We start from the raw sequence: 25,746 nt of genomic DNA, 5'->3' as shown, positions 1-25,746 counted from the left end.
TTCCTAGATCACTTTAAGTAGTTTGGTGTGCAGATATATAGATATGGAGGAGCGATGAGATGCGAAAAACTATCACCACTACCAGAAGCCAGTTTTAGACTACACCATGGGAAAGGCAGAAAAAACCACCGATTTGAAGGTGGGCTCCGTCAAAACTGACCCCAGTCTCGTTGTGGGTGCTTTCTTCAACGGTTTGGAGATCCCTGACGATACTTCCTTTGACTTATACCAGCATCCAGTGGAAGAGGATTACCTTCTTCATGGAGAGAACAGTACCTTGGAGTACAACGGTCTTACGCTGGAAAACCAAGACAACAACGACTATGTGGTTGCTCTTTACGACCCAAAGCTGAAGCTGGTGGATCTTTACAAGGCTCCTCTCGTGCAAACCAGAGTGACATCTATAGATAGCAGAGTGCACAAGGGCCCCAAGATCAAGAGCAGAGGGTCCAAGTATGTGGACCAGCGTTTGGCCTTGGGTCAGGAGTTCGGTACCAAAAAGGCCAAGGCCGCCATTGCATCGTTGGCCAGGAACAGAATCGACTTGGACAAGTTACAGGACCTGGAGATGGACATTGTGGACAATGTCAAGGAACTCACAGCCGACTTGCCCCTGGTTCAAGAGATCCAGACCGTGGCAGAGAGCACCGTGGTGCCTCCAGTGAACGTGGACGCCACCAACGTCGAGGACATTTACGCTTTGGACGGTATTGTCCCACCACACGAGTTGTCTTCCATCAGAGTCAATGCATTCTTGGAGGAGAGCGACCCCAAGGCTCGTTTGGAGCTCATGCCATACACGAAATCCGCCTTTGTGGCTAGACATTTGGATAAGCTTGTGCTTACGTCCAACGAGAAGAAGTTGCAGATGTTGTACTACGTTTCTTTGCTCATGGGTGTGTACCAGAACAGAAGAAAGAGAGACAAGGCATCTCTCATGGAAGCCTTGGGCAACAAGCCCTCTGAGCTTCTTATTGACGGCATTTTGAAGCGTTTCACAGCTCACAGACGCTCGGATTTGGGTAAGGCCAAGGACCGCTCGTTCCTCTTTGACACTCATCACGAAGACAAGTTGTTCTGCCACTTGCTTGCACTCATGTTCCACATCGAAGGCTTCTTCCTTGAGTTGACACCAATCTCGAAGGAACTCAACCTAAAACCTTCGAAACTCAACACTTTGTTCAAGGCATTGGGCGCCAGAATCCGTCCTGCTACCGTTGGCATGGCCGAGGCTCTTGGTATCCCTAAGAAGGAAGCTTCCACATATAAGATTGCCGAGTTGAAGGTGCCATTTACGCTTCCAGAGATGGTCAGCCACCGCAGAAGATAATCAGGAGTAGGTTTAATATGTTAAACACACATTTTTTTGGGCATACTTCACCTTGTAGACGCATCTCATTATCTGGATGTGAAGCTCTTCTTCAAGACAGCTATAAGATTCTGGTTGATTCAAAAAAGGGGAAATTAAACTATAGCTGTTTCATGAAGTGAAAGACATATTGAAAATTTCAAAAAGAAATCAAGCTTATGTTAGGTAGTCCTTTTGGTCACTACAGACTACTTAAAGACAGTTATGTAAGGCTCAGGAAGAAAAGGTGTTTTTTTTTTTTTTTTCTTCCGGGAACTTACATCTGAAGGTCCACAATTAATTCGACATGAAATAATCGAGAAAAAAGCCTAACCAAAAAAACCTGAATTATCGGTGGATGGAAGAGAACCTGGTAGTAGATAGTCCCCAGGTTGGAGAAGCCTCACTATATGTATTGAAAATTGTGGAAAATTACACGTGACTCGGCACGCGTTTTTGTTTTCGATAGGGCCCTTATCTGCCATCGCCAGCATCAACTACCTTACTTCTACTTAATATGGCTGAACTTGCAGATGCTTTGGCCAAATTGGCCGAGAATGAACAGGCTATGGGCGACGCCGAGAAAGATGTGGAGGTTTTCAGAATCAAGCGCATGCAAAGCATATACGAAAGTAGGGCAGCCATCACCAAGACGATTCCACAGTTCTGGTACATTGTGCTAGCCCAGAATGACGATTTTGGTGAATATATAAGACCTGAGGACTTGAAGTATCTCGAGTCGATTACTGACATATATGTGGATCATCCAATTGCCGATACAGAGCACCACAGAGACTTTACCATTACGTTTTCGTTTGGACCAGATGGAAACGTTCCACAACAAGATATTGTCAAGAAGTTTACTACAGTTGATGAAGATGGAGAAGCTAAACTATACTCTGAGTCTGTGGAAGTGCAATGGCCCGAGGAACTTAAGGATATTAGTCCTGCTCTTATCAGGAAGAATAAGCAAGGCAAGAACTATAGTCTGGATGAAAAGAAGAAATACAGACAAGGCATGAAGTCGCTTTTTGCATGGTTTGAATGGACAGGTAAGAAACCAAGCAAAGAGTTTAGAAGCGGCGAAGATTTGGCGAGATTGATCGTGGATGACTTGGTTCCAAACGCTGTTCACTACTATTCGGAAGCGATCAACAACGATGCTGAGTCTGAGGTGGAAGACAGTTCAGAAGGTGAAGAGTTGGACCTTAGTGAAGACGAACCAGAAAAGAAAAAACAAAAGACAGAAGAGTAAGAAGAGTGCATTGGTTGAGAGGTAATTGATGAAACTCTTTGAATATACGGTTACCGGTAAGAGGAAGTGTAGACGGTTGTAGGTACACCTAGGTAAGTTGAAACTAATGGGTATTTCGTGTTTGATGGTGGCACAGAAGCAGAAAAGCGGTTTGGTGATTTTGTAGTGAGCTTAAGTATGAGGCCTTTAATATCCATTTATCTCCGCACTCACCCATCCTAGAAACAAACTGAAAACAGATTCGGACTCAGAAACTAAGAGGCTATTCAAATATACTACTAATATTAATTTCATACCAAAGGAATTCGGTATTTTGGCGGAGGGTTGAATGGCCTGGGGTAAGCTGGTGTACGGGTGTCAAATACCCATTACCTGCTATAAGCTTATCAAAGAGACATTTGCAGCCATCGAAATTACTTGAAAAAGCCTAAAAATAAGTCTTTTCTAGATTTTTTTCCTTTTATTTAGGAGCAGTAGTCCAACAAAAACGTACAAATTTATCACATGCACTTACATTTCCCCCAAATTATCAGGCCTGGAAAGAGACCATAACCGTAAAGCCCATCCACAGATCACCGTACAATCACCCAATGATCCTCCAATGACCTCAAGAACCCAAACCCCACGCCTCCTTCCTTACATTCAAAAAACTGTCTTTCTAAAAAAACAGCAGGAATTCCTCCTCTATTTATACCTCTTCCCTCTCTCTTGTTCCCTATATCCGTCTGTCCTCTGCCGTTGTGGGGCCACCTTCGTTTCTTTAGGCCGCGCACGCCTCGTCTAAATATCACACAACACTTTAACGGACTCCACCAAGTGAAAAATATCCAAGAAGACGAAAAAGAACCCTGGTCCCAATCGCCTTCGACCCATTGCCAATTGAATATTGAGCAATATACCACCTAGCGTCCCCCACGCTCCCCCACACTTCTCCTTACCGCTTTTTCATCCATAAAGAACTCATGCTTCGGCTTGTTCGTGGCCTAGCCACCTCTGCTAAACCAAAACTACCAAAACTCCAGGATATTCTTATTGTGGGAGGTGGACCTGCGGGCCTTTCGCTTTTGCTGGCTCTTAAGAATACACCTAGCACCAGCCACCTCAAGTGTACATTGGTAGAAGGTCTGAGTCTTGATGGAGTCAGACAGTTCGCCCAGGACCCGCCAGAGAACTATACAAACCGTGTCGTTTCGTTGACGCCAAAGTCGGTGGAGTTTATGAGCACGAAACTGGGCAGCTGGGACTTTATTCAGCAGGATAGAGTCAGGTTTTATGATAACATGATTGCATATGATAGTCAGGATCCAGATGCTCGTATTGAGTTCGATACGTCTGTGGTGCCTGGCGCTGGGGCTATCGCTGCTATGGCAGAGGTGCTTAATATTCAAGGCTCGTTGTTGGAGAAGATCGAGTCTTTAAACGAGACTTTGGAGGATGAGTTCCAAGCTAACATTGTGGAGAAGGCCCGTGTGGTGGATATCAAGCAAGGCGAGGGAGACTTGGACTGGCCAGTTGTGGAGTTGGACAATGGTGAAAGCTACCAGGCAAGGCTTTTGGTCGGTGCTGATGGTCAGAATTCGCCAGTGAGGAAATATGCTGGTATTGAATCTCGTGGCTGGCCTTATAACCGTTTTGGTGTCGTGGGAACTTTGAAATTGCAGTATGAGGATTATAGATCCATTGCATGGCAGAGATTCTTGACCACCGGTCCATTGGCTATTCTTCCTTTGACTGACGATAACGCTACGTTTGTATGGTCCAGTACGCCTGAATTGGCAGACACTTTGTTGAAGGTCGACGATGCTATTTTCCCTCATTTGATCAATGCCGCTCTTGTTCTTGAAGAGGTCGATCTTAATTACATCTACAAGGCCTTGAGAGCTAACCCTAAGGATGAGCTGGTCATAGAAGAGATCCAATGGAGAATCTCCAGAGTTCCCGAAGAAGAGCTCGAGGAGAAGTACCCTGTACCTATTGCCGAACTTATTGCGGGCTCTAGAGCCAGATTTCCTTTGAAACTCCTTCATGCTGACACTTATACAACCGCTAGAGTGGCCTTGGTTGGTGACGCTGCTCATACAGTGCACCCATTGGCTGGTCAAGGTCTTAACATGGGCCAAACTGACGTGGCTGCTTTGATGGAGACGATCGAAACTGGTATTACTCGTGGCCAGGATATTGGTTCGAAGCTTACTTTGGACTACTACACCGCCAAGGCATGGCCTGCTAACCACATGTTGATGGGTATCTGCGATAAGCTCCACAAGATCTTCTCTACTGATTTCCTGCCTATCGTTTGCTTGAGAGGTTTTGGCTTGAAGTCTCTTAACATGTTTGGTTCTGTCAAGGATATGATGATTAAATCTATCAGCGGTAACCCATAATGCGTCAAACCTATCGACTACATGAAATTAACTAAAAAGTACTACCAAATGCTTCGTTTCCTAAATGAATAGACTTTGCATTGACGGCGCTAGGAGACTATCTACTTCTGTCATTATTGGGATCCTTGCAGATCTATGCATGTCTCGCCTTATCTGCGGCGCTACCTATGCTTAGATGATGATATAATCGACGCCTTGCAAAGCATGTACAAATACGGATTGTTTTAAGCGTTTTGCTATTTTCTGCACGGCGTCGTATTGTTGACTTGACGTAACGACTATCGCTTCTTATGCTGAGTTTACTGGAGGTACATTCTAAAACAAGCTCACCAAAGGCTTGGTTAAACAGCATCAAAAGGGTCTGGCTTGACCAAAGCATAGACTTTAGAACTACTTCAGACAGTGGTTTATGATACTTGTAAATATAACTATTCATACTTATGCTGATGGTATCGCGTCACTGTGGTGACATGACACATGTACGTAGATCAACACTTTGTAATTCCACAAAGTGTTGTTCATTAAAAATGAATGAAGACTCAAAAGGGACTCTCTTAGGTTTCTATGCTTTAGCAACTTACAAGGAACGCCTTAACCTCTTGATTTAAGCAATCCTCAGTGAAAAATCACCCATATAGGACCCCGGCAAGCCAATAACCAAATAAGCGAATCAAACACCAACTAATGAACCTCCTTAAAAACAATAGCGAAAGAAGGAACCGCCTCCTATTGACTATGTAGTATAGATCAACTCTTCCTATTGCTTCAGCCTTAATGTATTGGTGCACGGGTGCAGCTTATCACTTATACCGGTTTCTCCAGATTTAGCAACCACACATCAACATGTACAAGGCACCACTAAGGGCTAGTGCCGGCCTTTTTCTCATCCACCCACTCACATACGTGGGCAGTTTCAAAAACTTCTGGAATTTCAAGGCTGAAACTGAAAGTCATGTGAATGCTAAGGAACAATATGACATTCAGCTCATCAAAGACAAGTTCAGTAAGCTTCGAGACCATTATGGTGTACCAAAGTACCCAATGGTTCTATGCCATGGTCTTCTGGGATTTGATACTTTGACGCTTTTTGAAGTTCCTCAAGTTGCGGATGCCAATGCCGATTTGGAAGAGGTTGCTGAAAATGTCAAGAAGAGTGGTATCCTGGTGAACTATTGGCATGGTATCGAGGAAGCGCTAACCAAAGCTGGAGCACTGGTTATAATAGCTCGCGTTCCGCCTTTTGGCTCAATTGACCAGCGTGCTGAACGTTTGGATGCCTTGTTGAAGGAAAAGTGTTCTGGCCATGAAGGCAAAGAGCCAGGCGAAAGACTTAAGATTAATATAGTGGGCCATTCGATGGGTGGCCTTGATGCAAGGTATCTTATACTGAAGATCCAGAATGAGAAATCGCCTTATGAAGTGGTGAGTTTAACGACGATCGGTACTCCCCACCACGGATCTGAGTGTGCTGACTTTGTCATGGACCTTGTGAGCAAAGACGCAGCTCTTGAGGCTATTTGTCCCAAGGCGATTCCTCAATTAACGACACATTTTATGAAAGGCTTCAACAAGGATGTTATTAACGATAGTAAGGTGTCGTACTTCTCCTATGGAGCCCTGATGCCTCCACAAGGCGTTCGTGTGTTCCGTGCAACATATGAGATAATCAAGCACGAGATACAGAAACGAGGAGGAACGCATTTTGAAAACGATGGTATGGTTAGCGTCGAGCTGTCAAGATGGGGTGAGTACTTGGGTACCTTGTCAGATGTTGATCATCTTGACTTGATCAACTGGACAAACCGTATCAAGACCACTGTTGACCAGCTTGTCTTTGATAAGACCCCAACCTTTAATCCCATTGCATTGTACTTAGACATTGCAGAAAACCTCAGCAAGCGGGGCTTTTAGATTTACTGGTTCGCCGTGATCACTTTCGTGAAACTGAACTCATCAAGACCCCAGTGGCTGTTGAATCTGCCGAACCCACTTTGAGAAACACCGCCGTGGGGCACTGTGGCCTCGTCATGGACAGTAGATCCATTAATATGGATAGCTCCAGAGTCTATCCTCTTAGCCACAGATACAGCATTTAGAATATTTTTAGACCAAATAGACGTCTTTAGACCGAACCGCAAGTTATTCACCTCGTCGATAACGTTATCAAGGTTATCGTACTTCATTACAGAGAAGACAGGACCAAAGGTCTCTTCGTAGTATATGTTCATGGAGTTATCAACACCAGCCAATATCAAAGGCAGAACAAATGCATCTTGCAGTTGTTTAGGGTCTCCAAATACAACCTTTGCACCTTTGTCAATAGCCTGAGATACCAAACCACGAACTTTATCGGCACCATCGATATCTCTAAGTGGAGTGCCATCACTTGGCTGACTTTTAGCCTTCTCAACCAAGATCTTAAGGAACTCGTCCACGACAGAACTGTGAACGTAACAGTTGTCGAGACACATGCAAACCTGGCCATTATGGACCCAAGCACTGAAAAGCAGCAGCTCTGCTGCCTTCTCTAGATCGGCATCGGGAGTAACAATCTGAACATTCTTACCACCGAGCTCTAATAAAGTAGGCTTCAATGAGCGCCCCGCAATCTCAGCAAGCTTAGATCCAAGACCCGTGGAGCCTGTAAAAGTAAGTTTCTTAATATGCTGGTTCTCTATGAGTCTCTGGGTAGCTTGAGGTTGATCTTGAGGAGCAAAGTTAGCCACTTGCAACGCACCAAGGTCAACACCAGCCTCATGAAAGTCCTTAGCAAGGAGATAAGATGTTTCTGGATTCTTTTCCAGCGCCTTGGCAACCACAGAACAACCAGCAGCTAAAGGAGCTGCAATGGCTCTAGCCCAGAGCACCGTAGGTGCATTCCATGGAGCGATTGAAAGCACAGGTCCCACTGGAGTCCTAACTGAAAGTGCCAACTCACTTGCCTGACTCTTAAGCACTTCACCGTCTGGCCTAGAAATAGGCAAGGCATGCTCTAAGATGTTCTGCAGCGCCAAGTCGGTGATGAACTCGGCAAACGGCCTTCCAGCGCCAATTGCCATATGAGCGTCAACATACTGTTCCTTGTTCTTCTTCACTAAGCTCGAAGAAGCTCTCAATATTTCACTTCTCTCGTTGAACGGTCTTCTGGACCAACTCAAGAACCCACTATGTGAGTCCTTACAGATTCCGTCTATGGCGTCCAAGTCCTCTATGGTTTCATAATTGCACAAGACTTCTTTGGTCGGCGAGTATGAAGGCACTTTTCCAAACCGTATGCCTCTAGACTTGACCAAGCATGGGATCGTAGGAGGTTTGGGCATGTCTTAAGAAGAGTAATATAAATGCGATGATCTGCGATGGGTATGGAATTTAGGAGCTACTGTGGGGCAGATGAATGATATAAGGGTAAATGAAGGGACTAGCTTTTTGAGATTAAAAGGGTAAGAAAATGCCTTTAGGGTTTCTTTTTCACGTTTTTGATAAATGCAGCTGGTCTGGTGGTTGACATATTCAGATTTTGCAACCGCTACTCATGTCTCCATTGTTCTCAATGTGCAATCAGGTACCACCAATTTGAAATAGTCTTGGAAGGGATTTTTGGGGGTTATAAAGGAAGGAAAGTGTTGTTTTAGTGGTAAATATAAGGCTTTCATTTTATTAGAACGGGAGTTAAGGGCAGACGGTTGGGATGCCGGGTGGAGCCTCAGATGCAATGGGTGCAAAATGGAGCAGGTCCGAGAAGGTGATATAGTGGAGAAGACGAAGCGGTTCTATTTTTGCCGGTTGTATAAGTAGAAGAGTTAGATCAAAGGAAGACTGTCTTTATGGTGAATTTTTATGTTTTAGGTGGATATGGTCATGGGTATATGTCTGGACTGGTGGACTGGTAGTTAGAGTTGTACATGGTTGGATCAGAATACACCTATGTAAGTTGGCGAGGAAGTAGATATTTGAATTAAGGAAGGCAGTGATTTGGAAATTTGGAGGTGAATTCAAAAGTTTTGCCAACCTTTGTTGAAAACCTCATACGGTAGTTGATTTACCTCATATGGTAGTTGACTTATGTAGTATTCACAGTTGCCTTACGTCTGAAGAGACGATTCATAGTAGTAATACGACCAGAGGACAGAAGTCATGGTAGCTGCTGGACTTTACTTTGTGCACAGATTTACCAGCTGGAAGATTTAGTTAGTGTCGTTTAAATTCAACTTTGCCAAAGCTTGATTTAGTTAGAACCAACTTCAATACATCTATTGACTGTCGACATTGATTTGTCACCCAAGCGACTATGCTTGTCGTCTTCATGTATCAAGCCATTCAGCTTTCACTTATATCCCTGCCTGGCTCTACTAGACTACAATTAACTCAGATCTTCGTTATGATGTATTAGCGCTAATACATATAGAATCTATACATACAATAGCGAGATTTTAATCGTACAAACGACAAATAAATTCCCCTTTCGCAAGACCAGCACTTGTTAAAGTACGGATCTCACTGCAAAAACACTTAGTAGCCGAAAGAAGCCAACTTCTTAGCAACCTCAGTCTCAGAAGCCTGGGCCTGAGCAGAGGCCAACTTCTTGGAAGCAGCAACCTTTCTGGCGTGGTACTCAGCAGATCTGACCTTTCTCTTCTCCTCCAACTTGTCAACAACAGACTCGTACTTCCAGCCGACAGAAGAAGACAACTTACCGACAGTGGTGTACTTTCTGCCCTGCTTCAATCTGAGGACTCTCAAAGCCTGTGGCACAACAACTCTCTTCTTCTTGTCGTATGGTGGTGGAATACCTTCGAAGACCTTCAATCTCTCCAAAGCAGCCTTACCTCTGGCGGTCTTGTGAGGAATCATACCTCTGATGGCCTTGTACAAAACTCTGGATGGGGCTCTGAAGTGGAATGGACCCTTGGTCTTGTTGTATCTGGTGGCCTTTCTCAAGTAGTCGTGGAACTTCAACTTGTTTCTGAAGAACTCACCAGAGATGTTGAGAGCCTCACATCTGACAACAACAATCTTCTGGCCGTTCAACAACTGCTTGGCGATGATCGAGGCCAAACGACCCAACAAGTGACCCTTACCGTCAATGACAACAACTGGCTGGAAATCGGACATTGGTTTTATCTTTTCCTGGTTATGGGAGGATAGGGAAGAAGAGGTTTTTTTTCTGAGGGTACCAAATGAAAATTTTTGTGGTGCACGGGTACTGCACCTAGCGCCGGCGCTTCTCAGCACTTTTGACAATTGGGCTCTTATAGTGTACTGGGGAATAGGCCTTTGTGTACAGGTATCACGAGCATATCGTCTGTGAGAATTGGATCACGTGGATTAGGGTTCAGCCCTAGACACCACCAAAGGTCCACCACCAATGCCGGGAAACAACAGAAGAGAAGAATTAAGGATTTCGGAAAGGTTACTGGTGAAAAAATATGGGCTGAAAGTCAATCTTGTGTGAAAAGCTTTATGTATTTGAGTGCTGGTTGGTGGGTATTCTGAGATACTGCTACTCACTAATGGCTGCGAAATGTAGCACTACTGGATTACCCAATACTCTGGCTCTCCAAGTCATTGGTTAGTGAATAAAGGTGGTTGGTGATTCAAATGTGAGAAAGGGGTCTCTCAGTATAGCATTTTGGACCCTTTTTTCGTTTCTTTCTTGTTTCCATTGCCTTTTGTACCATTGGCAACCAGAACTACTATAGCAGAATCCTAAGAACCACCCATGATTTTCACTACATCAACTTGAAGCGCAATGGCAATTTTATTTTAGCTCAACTAAATACTATTTTACACCTTAAGCTCACCGGCTCTCACCAAGTGGTTAAGGATGGCGACGATAGCCTTCAAGGAAGACTCACTAACGTCAGAGTCAATACCGCAACCCCATCTGGTGGTCTGAGAACCAGCAGAGTTGATGAACGAAAGTTCAATGTAGGTGGCAGCCTTGACCTGGGAACCAGCACCCAAGGAGTGCTCGGTATAGTTCTTGACCTCGAAGAAGGTACCGAACTGCTTGGCAACAGCATCCACGAAAGCAGAAATAGGACCGTTACCGTTACCAGAAACAGTAACTGGCTTGCCGTTGACAACCAAGTCAGCCTTGATCTCACGAGTGTTGTTCTCGCCCTTACCTCTGGTGGTCTCATAGTCTTCAAGAGTGATGAAGGACTCACCAGTGTAGATGTAGTGTTTCTTGAAAAGTTCGTTGATCTCCTCGATCTTCAATTCTCTACCAGACTTGTCAGCCTCGTTTTGAACAACAGAGGAGAACTCAACCTGCAAGGTTCTTGGCAAGTCCAAGCCCATGGATCTCAAGATAACCCAGGCGGCACCACCCTTACCAGACTGAGAGTTGACTCTGATAACAGCCTCGTATGTTCTGCCAATATCCTTTGGATCCAATGGCAAGTATGGGATCTTCCACATTGGATCGTCTGGGTTCTTCTCGGATCTCTGGAAGCCCTTCTTGATAGCATCCTGGTGGGAACCAGAGAAAGCACAAACAACAAGAGAACCAGAGTATGGAGCTCTTGGGTGGATTGGAATCTTGTTGCACTTTTCAGACAAGGTGATCAATTCCTCAATGTCAGAGAAGTCCAATTCAGGAGAAACACCGTTGGTGTACAAGTTCAAGGCAAGAGTGACCAAGTCGACGTTACCGGTTCTTTCACCGTTACCGAACATACATCCTTCGATTCTGTCAGCGCCAGCGAGAACACCGAACTCAGCAGCAGCAACGCCGCATCCTCTGTCGTTGTGAGGATGAACGGAAACACAGACCTTCTCACGTTCACTGATGTTTCTGCAGAAGTATTCAATCTGGTCAGCATACACATTAGGGCTGGCAACTTCAACAGTAGCAGGCAAGTTGAAAATCAAGGGGTTGGCGTCAGAAGGTTCCCACACGGCTTTAACAGCCTCACAAATCTCCACTGCATATTCAGTAGGAGTGTCAGAGAAACACTCTGGGGAGAACTGAAGGGTCCATTCGGTCTCTTGTCTAGAAGGATCATCTTTCGTCAAGGATCTAATCAACTTGGTGGTCTCAACAGCCTTTTCAATAGCCTGTTCTTTGGACATGTTGAACACAACGTCTCTGAAAACGTCAGAAGTAGCCAAGTAGATGTGAACAATGGCCTTCTTAGCGCCAACAACGGACTCAACAGTCCTACGAACCAAGTGTTCTCTGGACTGAGTCAAAACTTGAATGGAAACATCGTCTGGAGCGTTTTCCACGGCATACCTCGTAAAGTCGAAATCAGTCTGAGAAGCAGAAGGGAAAGAAACCTCGATTTCCTTGAAACCAACCTCGATCAACTTATGGAAGTACTCCTTCTTCTCAGCAATCGACATAGGATCAGGAAGCGACTGGTTACCATCTCTCAAATCCGTAGAAAGCCAACGAGGCGCCTTGGTGATTTGCTTGTCTGGCCAGGTTCTGTCAGGAAGCTTGACGCCCTGAGCAAAGGTATATTTCAGAGAAGGATCTCTCAACATGTTTTTGTAAGGCATGATGTTATAAGACGGTTTTTGTAGTAACACCCTGGACTGTTTGAACATGGTGAAGAAAAAAACTGGATGATGATGATGTAGAAACGACTAAAGTTTCGTGGGTGCAAAGTGGATAATTTTTTGTCAGGCTTTTCGCGCAACCGGCCCGGTCTGGGGTAGAACAAGTATCAAAGAAGGACGGGAACCAAAGGGACACCAAAGGTGGTTTAGAAATAAATTATCTATATAAAAAAGGGCAGTGGGTTCTTCTCTACTTATATACTTTTTTATGACTCACGGGGGCTCTTCACGTGGTTTGGTAGGCCAGTGGGGAAGCTCTGACTCAGAGGTTCCTGGCTGCAAACAGGTACAGGAGCCAGTGGGGCAGGAGAGAAAGAACAGATGAGATGGGGAGGGGAAGGAGAAGTGAAGAAGTGGAAAGAAGTGGAAAGTAGTGGAATTAAATTGTCTTTGTAAGTGTATTATGTTTTTCGTATTTTATTATACCACCTTTTATTACCTGTTTTTGCCTTTGTTGGTGTGCTTTGTGGGGGTTGCTCATGGCCAGTGGGAGTGGGCCGATTTGGCATTTCGCAGCCTTCCCCATACTTACGGCCCGGTACCGCTCCGCTATTAGCCTTGGGTTTGAAGCAGCAGGGACAATTTGGGACGTAGGTTGGTTGTTCGGTTAATCGTGGGTGGACGGGTTTGGAAGGGTGGAAATTAGTATGGGAAGGCTTTAGAAGGTCGGTTTTTCGGTTTTGTGTGTTTCGAAGGAGTAGGAAGGCTTCCATGCGGCTTCGAGGGTGTATGAATTTTTCAGTAGTAGTAGAGGAAGGTTGGCAAAGTGGACTGGAGTGTTGGTTTGGATTGTAAGGAAATGGATTGATACTGCTTTTGGAAATTTATAGGAAAGGTTGATTTCTATTTCTGGTTTTGTAGTAGGTGGGTTTTTCACTGGTATGTTTGGTTGTTACTGGAAAAGGAGGGGCATTGTTAGTGTAGAGTTAGTCATAGATTTCACTACATCGGGATTTTCAAAGGCTTTGGAAGTTCAAGGAAACTGGGTCTTTGGATAATTTGAGAGCTATTCTTGAAGGTATTTGACTACAGATTATTCTCGTGGGTGCAATTGATATTATGTCAAGAGAACTGAAGAAGGTTAAGCGAGGTATATGCTATCAATTGAATGGCACAGCTACATCAAGCTTTCAGGTCTTGAATCGTGTAAAGATAAATCTGCAGCAGGTTCTTCCTGGCCTATGGAGCAGAAGAATGGATTGTTAGGAGCTTATGAAGCCTATTCTACTCCTTTTGGAATTGACGCAATAATGAATCAATGTGGATTAGTCACCTTTTGAAGCAGCAGTATGAGATTGATAAGACTTCTTGAGTAGCTCCACTGGAGTTAAGCTCAATGAAAAATTAGAGTTATTTGGTGTACATTGAGCTTTCATCCCCTGAAGATGAACTCTTCAATCCCAGTACTATCCTATATGAAAACGAAGCCTGAGACCTTATCCTACAGTAAACTTGGAGATTACTCTATTCATCAGAATACTTGGAGCTTTGAACTATGTTAGTACATTCATCACTCTACACCCACTGGATGTCCTAGCACGTACGAGAATCTTCTAATAATTCTAAAGGAATGTCTCTTTTTTCTTGTCTACTACCTTCGTGATACACATTTTTTGAGAGCTATAAATCACATATATCGCAAGAAAGACATTTCTGTTGATCATTGTCTAGTCCACCTTTTGGGACCCTTCTGTCGAGACATACGTCACACGAGCATGTCCCACCTCTCCCAGTACACATCTTACGCTAACATAAACAAAAGGATAAGTTTTCAATTAATTCGAATCCACTTCATCCCATAACTTTCCAAAACACTGGACCCCAAAAACTTCAACCACCTAGGTAAGCAATTGCTGGTCAAGTCCCCTGAGCATACCCATACTAAGTACGGTGTGGCTCCGCGACACAGCAAATGGTTGCAAAAATAAGCCCCATCCAACACATACTTAAGTGACGGTCACACAAAATTGTCAAAAGTTCTTGAAATATAGAGCTATTTAAAATCCACTATTTGCTCTATATCATTCAATTTTTTACCCCTTTCGGTTACCGTTCTACCCCAGTCCCCCTTGTCCTTGCAAGGTGATGAGCAGCCCCCACTGTGCAGCACCTCATCAGTGAAAAAACCACTACTTAAGATTTTCTTTTTCTCACATCTATACCACATCCATATTTCTTCCAACAATGGCTAAATCTTCTACCAAGACCTCTAAGGTCACTAAGGCCACTAAAAAGCAGGAGTCCTCTTCTAGCGAGTCTGACTCCTCGAGCTCCAGTTCCAGCTCTAGCTCTTCTAGCTCTGAGTCTGAGTCCAGCTCCGACTCCTCAGACTCTGAGTCTGAAGCTGAGGAGAAGCCAGTTGTCAAGGCCAAGGAGGCCAAGTCCAAGAAGACTGCTAAGGCTGATAAGTCTAAGAAAGCTGCTGAGGCTGCCAAGTCCAGCTCGAGCTCTTCTGAGTCCAGCTCCGAATCTGAGTCCTCTGATTCTTCTTCCGACTCAGACTCTTCTGATTCCGATTCTGATGATGAAGAGGAGGCTCCAGCTAAGGCTGAGCCAGAGGTGAAGGAGGAGCCAAAGAAGGAGTCTTCCAGCTCCTCGAGCTCTTCTAGCTCTTCCAGCTCTAGCTCCAGCTCCAGCTCCAGCTCTGAGTCCGATTCCGACTCTGACTCTTCCTCCTCATCTTCTTCGTCTTCGTCTGATTCTTCTGATTCCGACTCTTCTGACTCTGAGTCTGAGACCGAGGACCAGGAGGAATCCGTCAAGCGTAAGGCTTCTTCTGAGGAGTCTGAGGAGGCTCCAGTCAAGAAGCAGAAGACTGAGGCTACCCCAGATGTTGCCGCTGAGCCAGCTACTTTGTTCGTCGGTAGATTGTCTTGGAACGTCGATGACGAGTGGCTTAAGAGAGAATTCGAGCCAATTGGCGGTGTCACTAGCGCTAGAGTTATGTGGGAGAGAGCTACTGGTAAGTCTAGAGGTTACGGTTACGTTGACTTCGAGAGCAAGGCCGCTGCTGAGAAGGCTTTGGCTGAATACCAGGGTAGAGAAATCGACGGTAGACCAGTCAACTTGGACATGTCTTCCGGTAAGCCTCAGACCCCAAGAACCCAGGACAGAGCCAAGCAGTACGGTGATGTTCCATCTGCTCCATCTGACACTTTGTTCATTGGTAACTTGTCCTTCAATGCTTCCAGAGACAAGTTGTTCGAGGTTTTCGGTGAGCACGGTAGCGTCATCTCTTGTCGTGTTCCTACTCACCCAGACACTCAGCAGCCAAAGGGTTTCGGTTACGTCCAGTACTCCTCTGTTGAGGAGGCCCAGGGTGCTTTGAACGCTTTGAACGGTGAATACATCGAGGGTCGTCCATGTAGATTGGACTTCTCCACGCCAAAGGACCCATCTTCCAGACCAGGTTCTGCCAGAGGTGGCCGTGGTGGATTCGGTGGCCGTGGTGGTGGTAACGGTTTTGGTGGCCGTGGCGGTAACCGTGGTGGATTTGGCGGTCGTGAGAGATCAGCCACTCCAACCAGAACTGGTCCAAACAGTGCTCAGTTCCAGGGTACCAAGAAGACTTTCGACTAAGTTTCCCCATCTGACGACTGATGGATTGCATTGACTGGATGGACAGTCTGGTGAAATTCACCACCTTGTATATTAGCACTAATAAAAGCTGAAAGGAGGGGATAATGTAGAATTGGGCCACAGATGACCCCCACCATGGCGATAAGCTTTTGTGCTTGATACCTAAATTGACTATATTCATGTTTGCTCTTGGGCTGGGCCTATTAGACACAACATAGTCATGGGACCTGTGGCGCTGATTAAAAAAACCAAGCAAAGAGAAACATTTCTATTAATTGATGAAAGTGGCTGTATCAGAACCTCCCGATAAGCGATTGAAGGGTGAAATTGCAGCCACACAGATAGCACCTCAGGCACCCCCGGTAGAGCAAAAGAAGTACCCACATTCCATGGATAGACGTTGCCCCTAAGCCTCAGGGATGTGACAGCATGAGACATACTGGAAGCGCCATTGAGGTGAATACAATGAATATTACAGTTTTTCCACGTTTTGCTTTGTGGTGTGTTTTAGAAAGCAGTACTTCTCCAGACTTAGCAATCGGAGTCGGCATCATCACAAAACCAGCTGCGCCCGCAAACCCCAAGAGGTCATTGGCTGGAGAAGGTTTGTGAACAACTAGAAACTATATCTTTGTTGATTATCAAGATAGTGCCAGGTGGAAGTCCGTTAGCGGCTTCCTGGTACCAGTAACGTTGCATTTACAAGCTGCCGCTTACTCATTTCAAGGCGACATGACTAAAGATACGTCAAGCAGTGGGAGCCCTGGTACATGTGTGCAAAAAAAATGGCGTTTTTTTTTCCTTCTTGCCAGTACCAATTTTTTTTTTTTTTTTTTTCCCTGGTTGTGCGCCTCGATAATTATCTGCCATTCGCTGTCAAGCCGCATGTTCGCAGCATGGAATAAGTGGCGGTTGCTTTCCACCAACCCAAACAAAGAGATCCAAAAGGCAGCAAAACCCCCCGGTCCGGGAACCGGGATTCGGACGGGACGCTGCCGAGTGTGTTAATTATGATAAGGCGTTTGGCAGTGCAGAATCCGATTTTCTAGCAGCCGTTTTAGGTTTGTAATTTTCAGGCGCACGCCAGCATTTTTTGCGAATCCCCAGTCCCGAGAGGCATTGCTGGAAACCATGTAAATAAAAACTAAAAGTACAAAAAACCAAATCCCAAGTCTTAGGGACGTCGTAGCAGCGTTGCTGCAACGACGCCAACGCAACGTCAACATCCATCGATGGACCGGTCCAGGGCTCAGATCTATCTTCCGCTTGTGCTTTTTCCGTGGTGCCTCACCAATATCGGCAGTGCGTGCTTTTTTGGCGTGAGAGGGAAAAAAAAATGCCTCACTGGGAAAAAGCACCTCATCCTACAATGGGCAAAAAATGCGACCATGCTGGGCCATGCTTTTGGGGGGCCCTATGGCCCACTGGGGCTCATCAAAGGCACATTATCGGCCCACACAATGTAAGCCATTCTACGTTGCTACCGACCTCTCAGGGCCTTGTGACCGGTGAATTGTGAGGGCCTTGTGAGGGCCTTGTGGGGGACCTTTTCTGCCTGGCAGGTATTGTTGGTTAAATAAAAAGTATAGACTCGTACAATGGAAGGCGCTCCCATGCGCCTGTCATTGTGATTGGCTGTCATGGTCCCCAGTTCCAGTTCCAGTTCCTCTGTTGCTTTCCGAAAGCAAAGTGTCTTTCACCATCTGAATATTCAGAAGGTCTCAAATAATACACTTCAACTACCTATCCAGATCTCTTAATACCTGGAATCTGGATCTGGATCTGGAACCTCCATTTTCCTGGGGCCCCATCTATTTTTCGCTAACGCGGCCTGTCATTTGCCTGCCAGCTTGGCACCGCAACCTCGCTTACTGACAGCCCTTTTTTTTGCCCTGTCATAATGGCATACCTAAAAAAACTCCCTAACCCTTTCGCTTGTTCTCTTCGTTTCACTCCCTCTTTTAGTCCCTGGAGCATGGGGCGGCGCACGGTATTCTCTGTACACCCTGGGCCGGTCTGACGTCTGGCGTCTAGTGGCACTGTTCTGGCGTTTTTTCTGGCGCCTGGCGGCTGGCCTGCCCTCCTACCTGCCTGCCTGCTGCACAGTGGGTTGGTTTCACACATTCATTTCATTCATTCATTCTTTTTTTTTTTTTTTTTTTTTTTTTTTTTTTTTTTTCCTTTTCTTTTCTGTACCGTATGTGGCCCTGTCTCTAGCGACGTCTGTCTATTCCTGCCTCTTACCCTTGGGGCACCTCTCTCTCTCTCCGTTCACCTTTCAACATCCAATTTCCTCCTCCAACTCTTTTTACACCCTTTCCTCCCCCAACAACACTTACCCTTTTATACTTCGTTTTGAAGCGGACGTTTTGCTCATTTTTTTTTTGCCTCGTGTTTCCTCGGCTGCTTCTATTCTTCCCCTTAACACGTCCAAAAACCGCCAACGCCCACCTCCTATATCCACTGGGCTGCTCCTCCTTTTTTAATCCCTGACCATGAGAAGGGCAGTGTCAAAGTTTATCCCAGGGAAACTCGCCAGGCCGCCCGGCCCGGATCCTCAGCCTTCCTACAAAATCGATTCTTCTTCCGTTGACGACTTTTACATAGCCTTGGACTCGCCCCACAAGTCATGGCTTCCGGGCGAGGAGATCTCCGGCCAAGTGATACTCATTCTGAAGAAACATTTGGCTAACATCGCCATCGAGTTTTGTCTTTGTGGCTACATCAAGATTAATGCCCTGCCCCACCTGAAGCTCAAAACCGTCAAGCGTACCTTGTTCAACCATAACATCAGAATCTACGGCCCGGATCCCGACCAGCCTCGTAACAACGATAATGATGAGTTCATCAACGGCCTTTACAAAGGTGAGCATCGTTTCCCCTTTATTGTCAAGCTCCCGAAGAAGCGTATCTTTACAAGTATAGACTTTGGTAAGGGCGCCATCGAATACGTTCTCAAGACTTCCTTACGCTCCGCCGACGACCCCATCTCCTCCAATGGCCTGCCTCTGGGCGACAGCCCTGGCGCCATCTCCACAGACCTTTTGACGAAGGCCCGTCTGTTCACCCGTATGAACAACGCTGTCTACTCCTCGGAAAAGATCATTTCCCTTGTAAACCCTATAGATGTGGCTGAACTACCGCCGCCAAAACCTAAAAGACTCATCATCAACGATCCAAGGCGCAATAAACGCCTTCTGAGGGTCGAAAGTTCCACTTCCACCATAAACACTTACTCCACGCTATCGTCCAACAACTCAGATACAGAGTCAAACCTCAATATGAATTTCACCAACTCGCATAACCCGGCGCTCTCCCTGACGCCTGGAAACTCGGGAAACACGCCGACGTCTTTGCATAATCCTCATATGAGCCCAGGGAATTCCGCTCCTTCTAGTTTTTCGCCCTCCCTGAACGCTGACTTCTCCCGTCTGAATAACATCAGAGTATCAATGGAGTTGCCCCAGTCTGGTTTCCTTAAACTCATACCTATAAAGCTCAATATCCACCACCTTAAGAAAATTCAGGACACTAAAGGCATAATCGTCACTTTGGTCCGTGTTTGCAGGTTAGATTACGGCCCGGACGGTCTCTACGAATCTTTCAGAAAAGACCTTCTGCAGCTGATTATTCCGTTATTTGTCGACCCTGCTACGTTCCAATCGGAGATAAACACAAGTTTGCGTGTTCCTCCAGATGCTTTTCCTACCATCTCGGGCTGTCCAATGGTCAGCTTCCAGTATTTCATCGAGGTAATGCTCAACCTTTCTGGAAAGTCGTTGAGTGTGGATGGACCTAGCGAGCATCCCAAATCCAATCTAGCGCCTTCAGATGACATTTCGGCGGGTCCCGGCGTCTCCCCTGGCAATCAAGGCAATTACACGTACCACGCATACCAGAACCGTTCAGAGTTCATAAATACAGACAAGTTTAAGCGTCTGAAGAAGTTCCTTCAAATAACTTCTGAAGTCGTCATCGGTACTCATAGACTGGATAGGCTGCCTTTGATGGGCGCCTCTCCCGATGGACAGCACGCGCTCAATACGAATGGATCCAAGAGGTCCTCAATCAGTTCGACTTCTAACTCTGCCAGTCCTTCAACCCAGGCTCATGCCCACATTCAAGCTCCTTTGCTGCAAGCACATGCGGGTCATGGAAACTTCACTCATACTAGAGCTGGTATGTCGTCGCTGATTCGGGCTATTCCGGAGTCTTCTCCAATGAACAATTTCACTCCTCCATATCAGAGAGATTCTCAGGCAGTTACTCCTCTGCAACTGTCTCCATTGGCATCTGCTCCAACTTATGAGGACATTGTTACTGACGTAGCTATGCCTCAAGAGCCAAACCTTCTGGAAAAGGAGCGTATGAGACTTCATGAACAGAGTCTTTTACCATCGGAACCTCAATTTGATGGCTCCTCCGACGCAGAAGAACAGACAGTTAGTCCAATGGACCCAAGCCATGATATTTTGGAAGAGATGGTACAGGGTAGCAACGCTTCAAGCTCCAATTCTGCATTCCAACAGTATAGACCCAATGCGTTCGCTCCTCTTCAGACTGGAGGGCCTAGCAGTCCTCATCATCCATTGACGCATGCACCCCAGGATCCTATCAACATGTTGCCAAGCAGCTTTGATCAGGAGCCGTCATCATTGTGGGAGCAGAATGATTTGTATGAATCTCATGGTGATGGAGAGAACCACGACGGCATTGGCCCAGACGGACCTCTTGACTTTGTTCCAAATTACGACACTGCTGCTAACGATCGTTTGGTTGTTCAGCAGTCAGAGGGTCAAGAACAAGGACATTAAATATTCGTATAAGCAATCAATTACATAAACTAAAAAACTGTTGGGGTAATATCACAATTTGTCTTTACAAGCAGCTTTATAAGGAACGCCAGGTTCCACTGCTAAAGTCATTAGATTTTCATCAGATCCTTAGGAGGAATTCGTAGCCAAATACAACTCCTTCTTCAACGAGGCGACAGTGTCGTTCAATTGTTCCTTCTCTTGCCTCAAAATGTACAAGTCAGCTTCCAAATCCTTAAGCTTCATGTTGTAGTGTGCCTTGGTGAATCCACCTTCTTCCTCTTCATCACCTGTGGTATCAGCAGCAGCTTCATTCACAGCAGGAGAACCTGGGACAGGCGAATTGCCATTAGAATCCACAAGAGGTGACTTGGAAGAAATTCTCTTGTTTGCCTTCTTGAACAACTTCAACTCGTTGTTCTCCTTAACCAACTTCTCGATGGTCAACTTTTGGTTTCTCAACTCGTCATGAGACAGCTGAAGAGCTTTACTTGTGTTGTTGACAGATTGCAAGGCATCACGGTAGTTGTCTTCAAACGTACGCAAAGATTGCAACTTGTTGTTCAATTCCTCTTCCAAAGCCTTAACCTCTTCGGAAGAGCCCTGGTGTTGACTCTTAGAAGTAAGCATCAACTCGTCGATCTGCTTCTGTAACTTGGATATCGTGGCATTGTCCTCGGTAGTTATCAGACGAGCATCAGCGTCTTGACGCTTGGTAGCCAGCCATAAGGATGTCAAGTTAGCCAAGTGAGCACTGAGCTTAGCAGAAGATCTTGGAAGGGCACCGGTGGTTTCGCCTTCTCCGAGTTCACGGTCTTCAACGTCTTCACCACCAGCATCAATTTCAGAATGAACAGCCCTGTAGTTCTCGTGTTCAATCTTCAATTCCTCGAACTTGTGCTTCCAGTCAGCAATCTCCTTGTGCAAGACTTCTTCCAGGACGATTTGTGAGCTCAAAGTGGCAATCTTGTTCTCCTGGCCTTCAATGACCTTCTGCAACGAGCTCAACTCGCCAATCTGGTTCTCCATGAAGGGTTCGAAACGCTCAAACCTAGCACGGTATTCAGCATTCTCGTTTTCTAAGAAGACCAATCTGTTTCTCAACTCCAAACGGTCCAACTTGAATTTCGTCAATTCAGTGAAACCTCTTCTGGAAGTAGTCTGGCTCACCTCCTCAGCATCTGCACCTTCTGGAATCTCTAATTCAGCAGGATCGATGGAACGTCTGAGCTCATCAATCATGGCATCCTTCTCGTTTATCGACTTCTCAAATGTGCCTCTGAGTCTAGTGTTCTCCTGTTCCAAGGTGTTCATCTTTTCGGAGGCAGCAGCCAACTCTTGCTTGGTAGACTGTTTCAATTGAGCAATCTCATCATTAAGTTCTGCAATGACCTTCTTCACTCTCGAGTCATCTTGAGGGGCAACAGCAGCTGGTTGAGAGAGAACTGGAGAAGCAATGCCACGAGCTCCGTTAGAAGCAGGAGAGTCGGTGTTTCTTTGGTCACGGCCAGTAGAAAGAGGAGCGACACCCTCATCAGCAATACCAACTTCACGGGCGAAGTCCTTTGACAAGATTGGGGTCTCGTTGTGTTCATTTCTCAATTGGTCAAATGGAACGCTTTCGCTAACGACAGAATCATCGTTACCGTTCTTGTAGGGGCTCTCAGCTTCGGAGAGGTACTTGTCACGAACATCGTCCAAGTCCGAAGGATCTTGTTGAGAGATGGCAGAAGATGGGATATCGACATCCACAAAGTCGCCACCTGCGGCATTGGTTCTGCCGTAAGTCTGTCTCTGTGGTGTGAAAGTCTCTGGCTCAAAGGATTCATGGACACCCAGCTTTGGATCAAGAGAGCGAGGGATACGCTCAACTGAGGCAGTAGGAGTACGGAAGTCCTCAGGACCAGCACTGAAACTTCTGCGGTGACGTCCAAGGTCATCAGAAGGACCAGGAGAAGTAGCTCTTCTTCCGTAGCCGGAGCCAATGGCAGAAGCAGCTACCTTCTTAGGGGCAGAACCGCCACGCAAGTAGTGGTCAGCAACTGAGAGGTCCAATTCGTAAATCATGGTACCAATTTCATTGCCAAACTCCTCATGGGTCTCGAAGTTGTCTTCGTCAGGAGAGATGAAGTCATTCTTGTCACCACCCATGATAACAAGCTTATTGAGCTTAGGCAAGAAAGTCACGGAGTGACCACAACGAGGACCTGGACCGTTGGCAGAGACCTCTCTAGCTAATCTGGACCATTTGAAAGTGTGCAAATCCAATGCGTACAAGGAATCGTAGATGATACCAGCAAAGTCGTTACCACCGTAAATGTACATGTGGTCGTTGGCAATCACAGCCGAGTGTTCATTCACCGGCAATGGGGTAGAGCCTGTAGTGTCGACCTGCAGCCATTTGTTGATCAAAGTATCGTAGCACCACAAATCGTTGGACACCTTCTCGTTGTTGTAAACACCACCAAAGACGTAAATCTTGGTCTTGTGGATACACATGGAGTGGTTGGTCAAAGGAGGAGGGCTGAAAGAGTTGAGAGGCTCAACAAGCTCCCAACGAGCCTTGGGCAGCTTAAAGTCGGTCAATTCGAAGTAGTACATTTCATTGAACACTTCATTTTCCAACTGGCCACCAAACAAGTACAATCTTGAAGAAGAGGCTGAAATCAGCACAACGCCAATCAGGTGACCGTAACGGCCAGTTGGCTTGTTCAAGATGTGCAGAGGAATAGTGTACTTCTGGTTGTTGATGTTGAACATGTAGAAGTTGTCATCTGGAGAGCCGCTATAGTCAGTTTCGACAGTGTCACCACCGTAGATAATGTAAGCATTTCCACACAAGACAGAGGCGTGGCCCACACGAGCAGGAGGGTTGTTTTTGTTCACCACCTCAATGTGAGAAGCAGTGAAACGGTCAATGTTAGTGCCACCAATATGAGGCACAATCTTCCATGTGTCACCAAACACAGAGCCCTCTTTCAAACCACCCATAAGAAAAATTTCATTCTTTTCCGAAGCCACCTGGGACACCGAGTGTCTGTAGCGAGGGAAGGGCGAGTCATAGAGCTTGTGTCTTTTCCAAGGCGTGGAAGCATTGCCAGGAGCCGGGCCGGCAGGCGGAGAGTCGTAATCCGGTCTGTCGTAGTCGTCGTAGTCAGCAACGTGTTCAGGCATCAGGGACTGGGGAATTGAAATGTTTGGTTTCTGGGGAGACTTGGAGATATACGAATGGCGGTATTCAGAACCCGTGCCAGTGGTAGATTTGGAAGCGAAAGAAGAGTCCGGGTCGTCGACAGTCGAAGAGGCAGAGGTATCTTGAATCTTCAGTTTCCTCTTACTAAATGGAAAGCGGGCCATTCTCTATGTTTATATGGAAGAACGACGAGGGCGGGACGTTCAGATATACCGAGGGGGAAGGTGGACGAAAAAAAGGAAAAGAAAATAGAGCCCACAGCTTCTGTATAAGTGTCAGGTGCTCAGATAGGAAGTTAGACGGCAGGATATGCAACCGGTTGGAGCGGCGCAGGTTAACAAGTGGCTGTTTTAAGGAACTTGAGTGGATCGGTAGGGTGAAAAAGGTGGAGTAGTATTGTGCGAGGCGTCCAATCAGGTTACTCGTTGGTGGCCGCAGGACACCAGGAAAACATAAAAGCACTACAAACTTTATACCATTGTGACGGCTGAAGGCTGCTGATTCCAGTGGTGTTGTCGGTTTCTCTGTATCACTTCTGGTTCCCATTTTGACTGGGGGTTTGGAGGACAGGGCCCAGGGCACTGGGTGAGCGGCACTGCACAGGGTGCCCAAATGCTCAGATGCAATTGCCTGTTTAGGCAGAAAATAGGCATCACAGCGTCGAGACAGAATTCCCCAACTAGGCAAGAGGGGGAGGACATTCTGGAGCCACTTTGTCTATTACAAGACTAATTAGCCAAACAAGATACTGGACAGAATGGGAAGAATAACCTGCAATTCGATGTAGGGGAAGTCAAAGAAAAAAGAAAGAAAAAAATGAAAATTTTACATGTAATTAACGCTGCAAAGGGTAACCGACGCAAAAAGCGCCAACCGTTGTTGGTCAGGGGATGTGAAGGGTAATAACAAGAATGGCATTGTCGTGGGGGAACACTATGAGGTATTAATTTGATGTTGTGGATTTCGAAGGGATTGGGATTTGTTGGGGGTTTGTGGGTTGGAAAAGTATAATTTGAGTGGAGGTGGAGATGGAGTTAGTGAAAAGCGGTGCCTCGGCTAACTTTCTTTCGTAGTTTTACCTCTTTCTTTCTTTTGTGTTATCGAATAAAGCCGTAGCTGCAAACGGGCCTTCCAGCTGGCCTTAATTGGCGCCAGGAGCTTGCATTATTGTAGTTCCTTGACTCCTTACGATGAGGTCATAGCAGGTCTGTTTCATAGTACCTCTAGACAATTGGCTGGTGGAAGGGTAAGGAAAGGGAGTCTCCATTGTGGCCAAGGCTGTGGTGCTTCGAGTCTTTTATAATCCTTTGGGGATAGAAGGTGAAGGGATGAATGGCCTGGTTCCACCTTTGTGTGACTATCTAAATCTTGTGCTAGTGATTAGCGAATTCAGTATAGAGTTTGTGTCCAGCTGGGCCTTCCAATTGCCTCATGGCGCTTGTGAAAACACTGTCTTGGCTGGATTTCTACGTTCAGCGAAGTGGAGATCAGAGGCTTGTGGAACAATATTCTACCGAAAGCTTGAACAAAGACCAGTGTTTAGGCTTTGGTTGTGTGTAACCGCCTTTCTTGGTTTCCTTCCTTAACGGTCCCAAGCCATGGCT

General features: G+C 46.0%; 10 protein-coding genes across 10 annotated transcripts; 6 read left to right on the top strand and 4 right to left on the bottom strand. All coding sequences in view use genetic code 12, as the record gives it.

Annotated features, from left to right (window-relative positions):
• Nucleotides 1–106: 106 nt before the first annotated feature.
• CXQ85_002930 (DNA-directed RNA polymerase I subunit) lies at nucleotides 107–1,330 on the top strand (the record flags this gene model as incomplete). The annotated part of the gene is made up of 1 exon (XM_025486591.1): nucleotides 107–1,330. One exon carries the CDS (start codon nucleotides 107–109, stop codon nucleotides 1,328–1,330), a length of 1,224 nt encoding a protein of 407 aa, XP_025344141.1.
• A 535-nt stretch (nucleotides 1,331–1,865) lies between these two features.
• On the top strand, nucleotides 1,866–2,603 carry CXQ85_002929 (uncharacterized protein; the record flags this gene model as incomplete). The annotated part of the gene is made up of 1 exon (XM_025486590.1): nucleotides 1,866–2,603. One exon carries the CDS (start codon nucleotides 1,866–1,868, stop codon nucleotides 2,601–2,603), a length of 738 nt encoding a protein of 245 aa, XP_025344140.1.
• A 962-nt stretch (nucleotides 2,604–3,565) lies between these two features.
• On the top strand, nucleotides 3,566–4,987 carry COQ6 (putative N,N-dimethylaniline monooxygenase; the record flags this gene model as incomplete). Its single annotated transcript, XM_025486589.1, has 1 exon — nucleotides 3,566–4,987. One exon carries the CDS (start codon nucleotides 3,566–3,568, stop codon nucleotides 4,985–4,987), a length of 1,422 nt encoding a protein of 473 aa, XP_025344139.1.
• Nucleotides 4,988–5,830: 843 nt separating this feature from the next.
• Nucleotides 5,831–6,898, top strand: CXQ85_002927 (triglyceride lipase; the record flags this gene model as incomplete). The annotated part of the gene is made up of 1 exon (XM_025486588.1): nucleotides 5,831–6,898. One exon carries the CDS (start codon nucleotides 5,831–5,833, stop codon nucleotides 6,896–6,898), a length of 1,068 nt encoding a protein of 355 aa, XP_025344138.1.
• A 42-nt stretch (nucleotides 6,899–6,940) lies between these two features.
• Nucleotides 6,941–8,307, bottom strand: CXQ85_002926 (uncharacterized protein; the record flags this gene model as incomplete). Its single annotated transcript, XM_025486587.1, has 2 exons — nucleotides 6,941–6,955; nucleotides 7,003–8,307. 2 exons carry the CDS (start codon nucleotides 8,305–8,307, stop codon nucleotides 6,941–6,943), a joined length of 1,320 nt encoding a protein of 439 aa, XP_025344137.1.
• Nucleotides 8,308–9,496: 1,189 nt separating this feature from the next.
• On the bottom strand, nucleotides 9,497–10,099 carry RPL16A (60S ribosomal protein uL13; the record flags this gene model as incomplete). Its single annotated transcript, XM_025486586.1, has 1 exon — nucleotides 9,497–10,099. One exon carries the CDS (start codon nucleotides 10,097–10,099, stop codon nucleotides 9,497–9,499), a length of 603 nt encoding a protein of 200 aa, XP_025344136.1.
• A 672-nt stretch (nucleotides 10,100–10,771) lies between these two features.
• Nucleotides 10,772–12,544, bottom strand: LEU4 (2-isopropylmalate synthase; the record flags this gene model as incomplete). Its single annotated transcript, XM_025486585.1, has 1 exon — nucleotides 10,772–12,544. The coding sequence occupies one exon, from the start codon at nucleotides 12,542–12,544 to the stop codon at nucleotides 10,772–10,774; it is 1,773 nt and encodes a 590-aa protein (XP_025344135.1).
• A 2,196-nt stretch (nucleotides 12,545–14,740) lies between these two features.
• Nucleotides 14,741–16,135, top strand: CXQ85_002923 (uncharacterized protein; the record flags this gene model as incomplete). The annotated part of the gene is made up of 1 exon (XM_025486584.1): nucleotides 14,741–16,135. The coding sequence occupies one exon, from the start codon at nucleotides 14,741–14,743 to the stop codon at nucleotides 16,133–16,135; it is 1,395 nt and encodes a 464-aa protein (XP_025344134.1).
• Nucleotides 16,136–18,630: 2,495 nt separating this feature from the next.
• RIM8 (Rim8p) lies at nucleotides 18,631–20,949 on the top strand (the record flags this gene model as incomplete). The annotated part of the gene is made up of 1 exon (XM_025486583.1): nucleotides 18,631–20,949. One exon carries the CDS (start codon nucleotides 18,631–18,633, stop codon nucleotides 20,947–20,949), a length of 2,319 nt encoding a protein of 772 aa, XP_025344133.1.
• A 129-nt stretch (nucleotides 20,950–21,078) lies between these two features.
• Nucleotides 21,079–24,306, bottom strand: KEL1 (Kel1p; the record flags this gene model as incomplete). Its single annotated transcript, XM_025486582.1, has 1 exon — nucleotides 21,079–24,306. The coding sequence occupies one exon, from the start codon at nucleotides 24,304–24,306 to the stop codon at nucleotides 21,079–21,081; it is 3,228 nt and encodes a 1,075-aa protein (XP_025344132.1).
• Between the last annotated feature and the right edge of the window lie 1,440 nt (nucleotides 24,307–25,746).

This window comes from Candidozyma haemuli (assembly GCF_002926055.2).
Source record: "Candidozyma haemuli strain B11899 chromosome Unknown D_2014730914, whole genome shotgun sequence".
Lineage (NCBI taxonomy): Eukaryota > Fungi > Ascomycota > Pichiomycetes > Serinales > Metschnikowiaceae > Candidozyma > Candidozyma haemuli.
Note: the sequence above shows the minus strand (reverse complement) of the source record. Positions and strands in the feature narration are given on the sequence as shown.